Source organism: Pyxicephalus adspersus, chromosome 5 (genome assembly GCF_032062135.1).
Source record: "Pyxicephalus adspersus chromosome 5, UCB_Pads_2.0, whole genome shotgun sequence".
In the NCBI taxonomy this organism is placed as follows: Eukaryota; Metazoa; Chordata; class Amphibia; order Anura; family Pyxicephalidae; genus Pyxicephalus; species Pyxicephalus adspersus.
Genome location: NC_092862.1, coordinates 9,034,611 through 9,042,003, shown reverse-complemented (window position 1 = coordinate 9,042,003; position 7,393 = coordinate 9,034,611). Strand labels below are relative to the sequence as shown.

Here is a 7,393-nt window from a genome sequence, read left to right as displayed (position 1 = left end):
ACAGGGTAATGGCACGGTTTATGGGTGGGTTCAGCACTGCTTTTGCAGGAGTTTATTGCACTTCCTGTGTCATTGGTTAAATCAGTGGGACAAGATGGTAACACTCAGTACAGGAAGACAAAAATTCACAACTCTATACTGTGGTCCATCCCAGACAACACTGCTAGTCACATGACTAATCAGCTGATCTGTAGCAGGAGGAGTGCCAACAAGCCACGCCGGAAGTCAATTGTTCGTCACCTAGGAGACGGCGGCCGTGCGTCCCAGTCGGACGCGTTGACCCGGAAGTCGTGCTGCTCAGGTTCGTGACGTCTCAGTACGTGATTGGCTGAGATGCTGTGAGGGAGCTACGGGAGGGGAGTCCGGCGGAGAAGCGGCTGCTGGAAAGGATGAGACTCCCCGGAGACTGGACGGCCCGGAATTAGTGACGGAGGAGTTGTGTCCTCTCCCCCCAGCCTGTGCTGTGAGGAGACTACATGGAGGTGAGAGAGCTGATACCAAAAAGAGAGAGAGGGAGAGAGACCTTGGCACCTGAGAGGGAGGAGGAGAGAGAGCTGAAATCAGAAAGAGAGAGGAGGAGAGAGAGCTGAAATCAGAAAGAGAGAGCTGAAATCAGAAAGTGAGCCCTGAAATCAGAAAGTGAGCCCTGAGAGAGAGAAGGAAGGAAAGCTGACACTAGGTAGAGAGGGGGCTGACATGGGAAAGAGCTGACAACAAAATGAGAGAGAGAGAGGGAGGAGGGAGTGCTGACCACAGAAACAGCCTGAGAAAGACAGGGCCAAGTCAAAAGAGAGAGGGGGAGAGGGAGACGATGCCGGGTAAATATATAGAGCGAGAGATGATGCCGGGTAAATAGAGAGAGAAATGACGCTGAGTAAAGTGAGAGAGAGACAACTCCAGGTAAAAAGAGAGAGAGAAAGGGAGGACTTCAGGTAGGAAGAAAGATAAACGACTCCAGGTAAAGAATGATAGAGAAAAAAAGACGACTTCAGGTAAGGAGAGAGAAAGACGACTCCGGTAGAGAGAGACAGAGAAAAAAAGATGACTACAGGTAAATAAAGAGAGAAAGAAGATGCCAAGAAAAGAGAGGGAGAGAAAGACGACTCCAGGTTAGGAGCCAGAGACAAAGAGAAAAAGGATAACTCCAGGTAAATAAGGAGAGAAAGACGACTTCAGGTTGGGAAAGAGAGAGAAAGACGACTCTAGGTAAGGAGAGAGAATAACGACTTTAGATAAGGAGAGAGAAAGAGAAAGATGACTCCAGGTAAATACCAGAACAATAAGATGCCAGGTAAATAGAAAGAGGGAGAGAAAAAAAAAACAATGCCAGGTAAATAAGAGAGAAAGACAACTCCAGGTAAAGAGAGAGAGTGAGAAAGATGACGCCAGGTAAAGAGCGAGAGAGAGAGAGAGAGAGAGAGAGAGAGAGAGAGACGACTCTAGGTAAGGAGAGAGAGAGACGACTCTAGGTAAGGAGAGAGAGAGAGAAAGACGACTCTAGGTAAGGAGAGATAGAGAGAAAGACGACTCTAGGTAAGGAGAGCGAGAGAGAAAGATGACTCTAGGTAAGGAGAGAGAGAAAGACGACTCCAGGTAAGGAGAGAGAGATGACCCCAGGTTAGAGGAGAGAGAAAAAGACGACTCTAGGTAAGGAGAGAGAGAGAGAGAGAGAAAGATTACTCCAGGTAGGTGGAGAGAGAGAGAGTTGACTCCAGGTAAATAACAGAGCAATAAGATGCCAGGTAAAGAGAGAAAGATGATGCCAAGTAAGAGAAAGTCGACTAATAAGAGAAAAAGTAAGAGGAAAAAAAGGAGATGCCAAGTAAGAGAAACCGACTAATCGGTAAAAAAGAGAGAGAGACGACTCCAGGTAAAGAAAGAGAGAAAAAAAGTGCCAGGTAGAGCTGAAGGTAGGTAGAGAGAGGGACAGCAACACAAAAAAAAAGATGAAAGAGATTGTAGAAAGAAAGCTGACACCAGGAGCTAGAAAGAGACCTGTCAAAGCAATATTAGAAAAACTTATCAGAGATATTGAACAAAACAGAGCTGGTGCCACAGAGAGATAGATCATTTAATAAATGATTGTAATTTTTTTTTATTATTGTGAAGGTGGTGGACGGAATGATGGAAGAAGTAAAGATGATCAAACAGCCGCCTGTTCGGCCTGGGATCACATTTGAGATTGGTGCTCGTTTAGAAGCGCAGGACTACTTGCAAAAATGGTATGTGTTACTCATGAGATATTTTATAATAATCTACAATCTAACATGTAAGGTAATGTCATATTCATTGTATATTATCTAAAGCTTATTTAGCCCACTTGCAAAAGGAAATGGATAAGTGAAGGTGAGTATACCTCCTGTTAAATAGTACATACTGCAGTTTTGTATTGTACACATAGCAGTGCGACTGTGTATTGCTAAGCACTGCAATTCAGATTGTAAAGAATTGTTAATGTGCCATTCAAAGTAAATGACACTATACCAGGCCAACACATGTAGTGCAGTGGTATAAGCTGACACTTAGCATTCTGCACTCCAGTATTATCACTACATTGTACAACATGGCTGACCAGTGGTATCTATAGAAGAAACTGCTCCTTTGCTATAGTGTTTTTTAAAAGCTGCTTTAATATTCTTGGATCATATGTACATTTTTTTGTCAGCTTCACCCCAGTGTGAACCAGGGTTCCTCCAGAGGTTGCTAGGGGTTCTCGGAGCACTCTAAGTTTAAGTGATAGCAATGATCTTTTTGGCTATCCTTAAGGTTGACATTCTTCCCAGTGGCCAGCATTGTAAAAGGCATTCATCCCACTGACCACCACACTAATGTACTGTGAGCTGTGGATTTAGTAATTAAAAAAGGGGTTCCCTGAAAACCCTAAAAGTTTTTTTAAGGGTTCTCTCATAATAAAAGTTTAAAAATCACTTGCCCACCGTAAAGGAAACCTTTCAATTTTCATTACCCAGGCAAATAATATAGTGTCTGTTTTGGATCAACTCCTTTTCTCAAAATGTTCAGCATAAATATACTAAACAGCGTTGTCATTTATATACAGTTGTAAACTTTTTGTGAAAAAGTCAGTAGCTAACCCCTAATTCTGTCTAATTAAAATTAGAAACCACATCATCTCCATTTCTAACCAGTTTCATCTCTAAACAGTCTCTCTGACCACTGATTTATGACACAAATTGCTGCCACATAAAACAAGTGTGATTGACATACATGCAGTGATTGACAACTTTGGCTTTATCTTCCCTGTGCTGAAGGGGAAGCCAAATAGTAATACTATTTCAGAGCACAATGTAAATTAGATGAATCTATGATGAAATGTACAATAGTGATTGATACTATGTTTAGGCCTGAGAGAGGCCCGTCTCAATGCTTTCAGGAGACACGATGCTTTCGTCTAAAGACATATGACCAAACACAGTGATGCCATTGGGTACCCTGTTGCTGTCCTTTAATTTTGACTTTAAACTACAATAAGTATCTAAGAAAACAATTTTTAGAACTGAATGTATTAAGGCACTGTAACCTCATTCCAACAGTATGAATAAAGATAAATATAAGGGAGGAACTAAAGCCGTGTGATCTATCCACAATCCATAGCAGGGCGCCGCCATCTTCCTTTACTTTTCTCTTTGGCTATCTTGATTGGCTGTGTTGGAATGACATAACTGGGAGTTCCGTCACCCCAGCACAAGCGAGGGGAAGCCGAGATTGTCGCGTTTCCCTGGCAAGCAAAGATGATGTTGTGCATGCGTATCTCAGCTTTGTTACATTTCAACGGCGCGATCGGGCAGGTAAGTTGGGTTATTGGTGAAGGCACATCACCTGCCCCCTACTACAATAACCACCTATCGGATCTTTAAATTAGTAAAGTGGGACTTTAGTTCTCCTTTATGTAGTCTATAGGGCTGTATCGTGCAGGCTCAACCAAGATGGCTCTGGATGTAAATAAATTCTGCGGTTGTTGGATCTTGGAAAATTGACATCTGTAAAGGGGAAGGTTAGTGTAGATCACAGGAAACATTATACCACTTTGTTGTATTACAGAAGTGATTGGCTGCTTGTGCGTTCACTACCTTCTCCAGCCTGAGATCTTTTATACAGGGACTGCAGAAGCCTGAAAACAAGACACATTTAGATACTTAAACTCTTGCTTTGTTGTTCAATCAGCTATGCTAAACCTGATATGTGACCCTCCCCATCTGTATTTTCTGGGTTCTACAACTGCTGCTGGGGTTCCTGGGACAACAATAAATATTCCCAAAACGGCAAATAGAAGGATACTGAGAAACATCCCTTTCCTCATGTCATGTGCAGAATGGAAACAGCTCAAAGCACCTCAAGGATCAGAGCTGTCAAGCTCCTTCCAGAAAGCTGAGTGGTAAACCATTTCAGCGCCCTCTTTGCTCAGATGAGTCTGTTACCTTCAAAACCTTGGTCTGCGAAACAGTAAATAGCCACAGTACCCAAAACTGCTTTAAAAGCCCTTGCAGCTCATTATTTTAGAGGTAACAAAGGTATCTGGTCCTAGGAATATCACTTTCATTTCACTCACACATTTCACAAACATCCAGGCATTTTGGGTTGAGCAGTGTTCTCTTTCTCCCTGGGCATCACTGGCTGAGGAATGACAGTTTCAAGTTGTGCTTTCTTAGAGGGGACATCATTGAACGCCAGGGTTGCCCATTGTCGCCGCTGATTTTCATTTTAACCCTTAAACTTTTACTCCGCACAATAAGGTCCTCGCAGAACATAGAGGGGCTAATGGTTGGTTCTAAGTGCCCAAAAATTGCGGCATACGCCGACGATCTCCTGTTTGCAATTTCAAATCCTGTCACCTCGCGCCCCAACTTACCTAGTGCCTTAGAAGAATACGGCTCCCTCTCAAATTTTATATTAACCTCTCAAGTCAGCTGCCCAGTGCTCTTGTTCGTCTTTAGTTGGGAGTCCCATTCACTTCAATATTTAGGAATCAAAATAACCCGGATCCTGTCTAATCTGTTCTCCAATAATTACCTCCTTAACTCCCTCCAAACAGACCTCCACAAGTCGGACCAGAAGGCCTTCTCCTGAATAGGACGTATCAATATAATTAAAATTAACGTTCTGCCCAGGTTCCTATATGTATTTCATACTCTCCCCATCAAAATAACTAGCTTGTTTTTCAAAATCCTCTCTGCCTAAATTTTTAGCTTCATCAGGCCCAATAAGGCCCGCAGAATCAGTAGATCGCAACTGGTGCATCCGAAGCTTGCGGGAGGGCTGGGAGTCTGTAATGTTTTTTTATTTTTATTTAGCAGCTCACCTAGCTCGAGTTGTAAATTGGTACTATAATGGTAGATCCAAACAATAAGTAATGTTAGAAAAATGCTCCTCCCCCTTCCCTTTATGTTCCTTACCATGGCTCCAAGTCTCCTCTGCTCCCACTCTTAAAGCACACCACACGATAGGTTACACTTGGGATTTATGTGCTCGCTACCTCCACAGACTTGGACTTTCACTCTTTCCATCTCGGCTATTTCCCATTCTTTGGAACCCAGCCTTTCCACTGGGACTGGAGGACCACATTTTTACTAACCTTCACAAAAAGGGGATTTTTAGAGCAAATGATTTCCTTACTTCACGGAGGTGGCTTGGGAGAGCTGAGCTGTCTTCGGTGTCTCTAGATTTTGGATTGGGTTACTGGAGGGCGGGGCAGCTCTCCCACTGTCTCAGATCTTTAGTGCCTCCGGAATTGTTTGCCAGATCTATTACCACGTTTGAGCAGCTGTGCGTGGGCAACGGGGGTATCCGACATGCCCTTTACACACTTTATACCTTATACCCTTCCGCAAGACTGACAGAAATACTACACAAATGCATACAGGAAGTATCAGATCAATGCTGGCAATGCCAATCGGCACTTGGATCCTTCCTACATATATTTTGGGACTGCCCCGCTCTCCAATCTTTCTGGTCTTCGGTTACGGACATTTCCCAATGCATGACAGATTGCCAGATCCCCGAGGGACCCGCCTTCTTCCTTATACAACACAATCCTTTTTTCAGAAAAAATGTTCAGGAAATCGGTGCTCAGACACTTGGTTGTGGCTGCAAATTAATGTATCCCTGGAAGAGGGCGGATTCACCTCCCATTCAGTTATGACTGCGAAGGATCAATGAGATCCTCCACATGGAGGATTATGGAGGATCACATGACTTCCTTGCTATGAAGAATAGGTAGACAATTTTTCAATACGTGGTTTTACTGGTCTCAATTTCTTATGTCGGCAGAATACGTCAGCTACCTGAGCCCATCACCGTCATCATCTTGACTAATAGCAAAACTACTTCTTGCACACTCCTCCCCGTCCTCATGCTAACCCCCCTCTCTGACCTCTTGGTACTATGACAGGGTGGAAGTCATGCTTTTAAGGGCCACATTGACACTTCTCCAAGATCTCCAAGGTAACCAGACATACCTTGGCTCAATGGTCCCTGGGAATATGATAATTTTTCGGTTGTTATGCTCTGACATTGTTCTCCCTTTCATTGTTAATTGTTTTCCAGATACCTCATGACGAGATACAGGTATTGGGAACAACCTGATCCCCATACAGTTATATAAAAGGAATATTATTTTTTATAATTTAGTTTTGTTTTCCTTTTTTTTTGGAATTGTTGTACTATTTTATACAGTTTTATATTTGTCTTGTACTGTTTTTCCATTGTTTAAAGCCTTTGCTGTAATGTATAATAACCTGTGCAGTGCTTTGCTGTCCCTATTTTCTGCCTCCCACCTTCTCTTTACCTAAATTCCCCTTCCTTCTCCTCCCCCCTCCCCTTTCCATTTTGTTGTAAAACCCTAAATAAAAAATGTTTTAAAAAAAAAAAACAAAGACATTTTTCTAGTCCAAACTGGGTGGCAAACATTTCTCCTTTTAGAGATAACAGTGGTGGAGGAATAAGTATTGTAGGATTACCAGGTAAAAATAAAGGTGTTAAACCTGTAAATGTAACCTAATACAACCACCACGTACAAAGCCTGGTAAGCTGCAATATATGGACCATTTTTTTTTTTTGCTGTTGTGTTTAGCCGTGGTGGTAAAGATGGAAGGGAACCTCCTCTAAAAAGTTTTAAAAAAAGCTCATTTTTTTCATTATGTAAAAGCGATAGCCACTCTTTTAAATATGTTGAAAATGTCACGTCAGGTCCACTTTATCTGTATATGCAGCCTTTTTCTGTGTATTGTATTTGTGACCTATTCTGGAACTGTGGGCAGCAAATCGAAACTAAAGCAAAACCTGTTGAAAAAAGGTTTTCAACGGGTTTAGCAATGAAGATGTCACACACCAAATAGTTGCACATTGAAGTATTAGTCGGGGGCAGATTTTAGTGTCT

At 42.5% G+C, this 7,393-nt stretch overlaps 1 protein-coding gene across 1 annotated transcript in view; it reads left to right on the top strand.

Moving 5' to 3' along the window:
* The first annotated feature begins 331 nt into the window (after positions 1–331).
* Positions 332–7,393, top strand: part of PHF20L1 (PHD finger protein 20 like 1) — a 62,387-nt gene continuing 55,325 nt past the window's right edge. The window contains exons 1-2 of the mRNA XM_072410644.1: positions 332–482; positions 2,110–2,222. Coding sequence (XP_072266745.1) covers positions 477–482; positions 2,110–2,222 — 119 coding nt within the window. The 5' untranslated portion in view covers positions 332–476. The remainder of the gene's footprint in view (positions 483–2,109; positions 2,223–7,393) is intronic.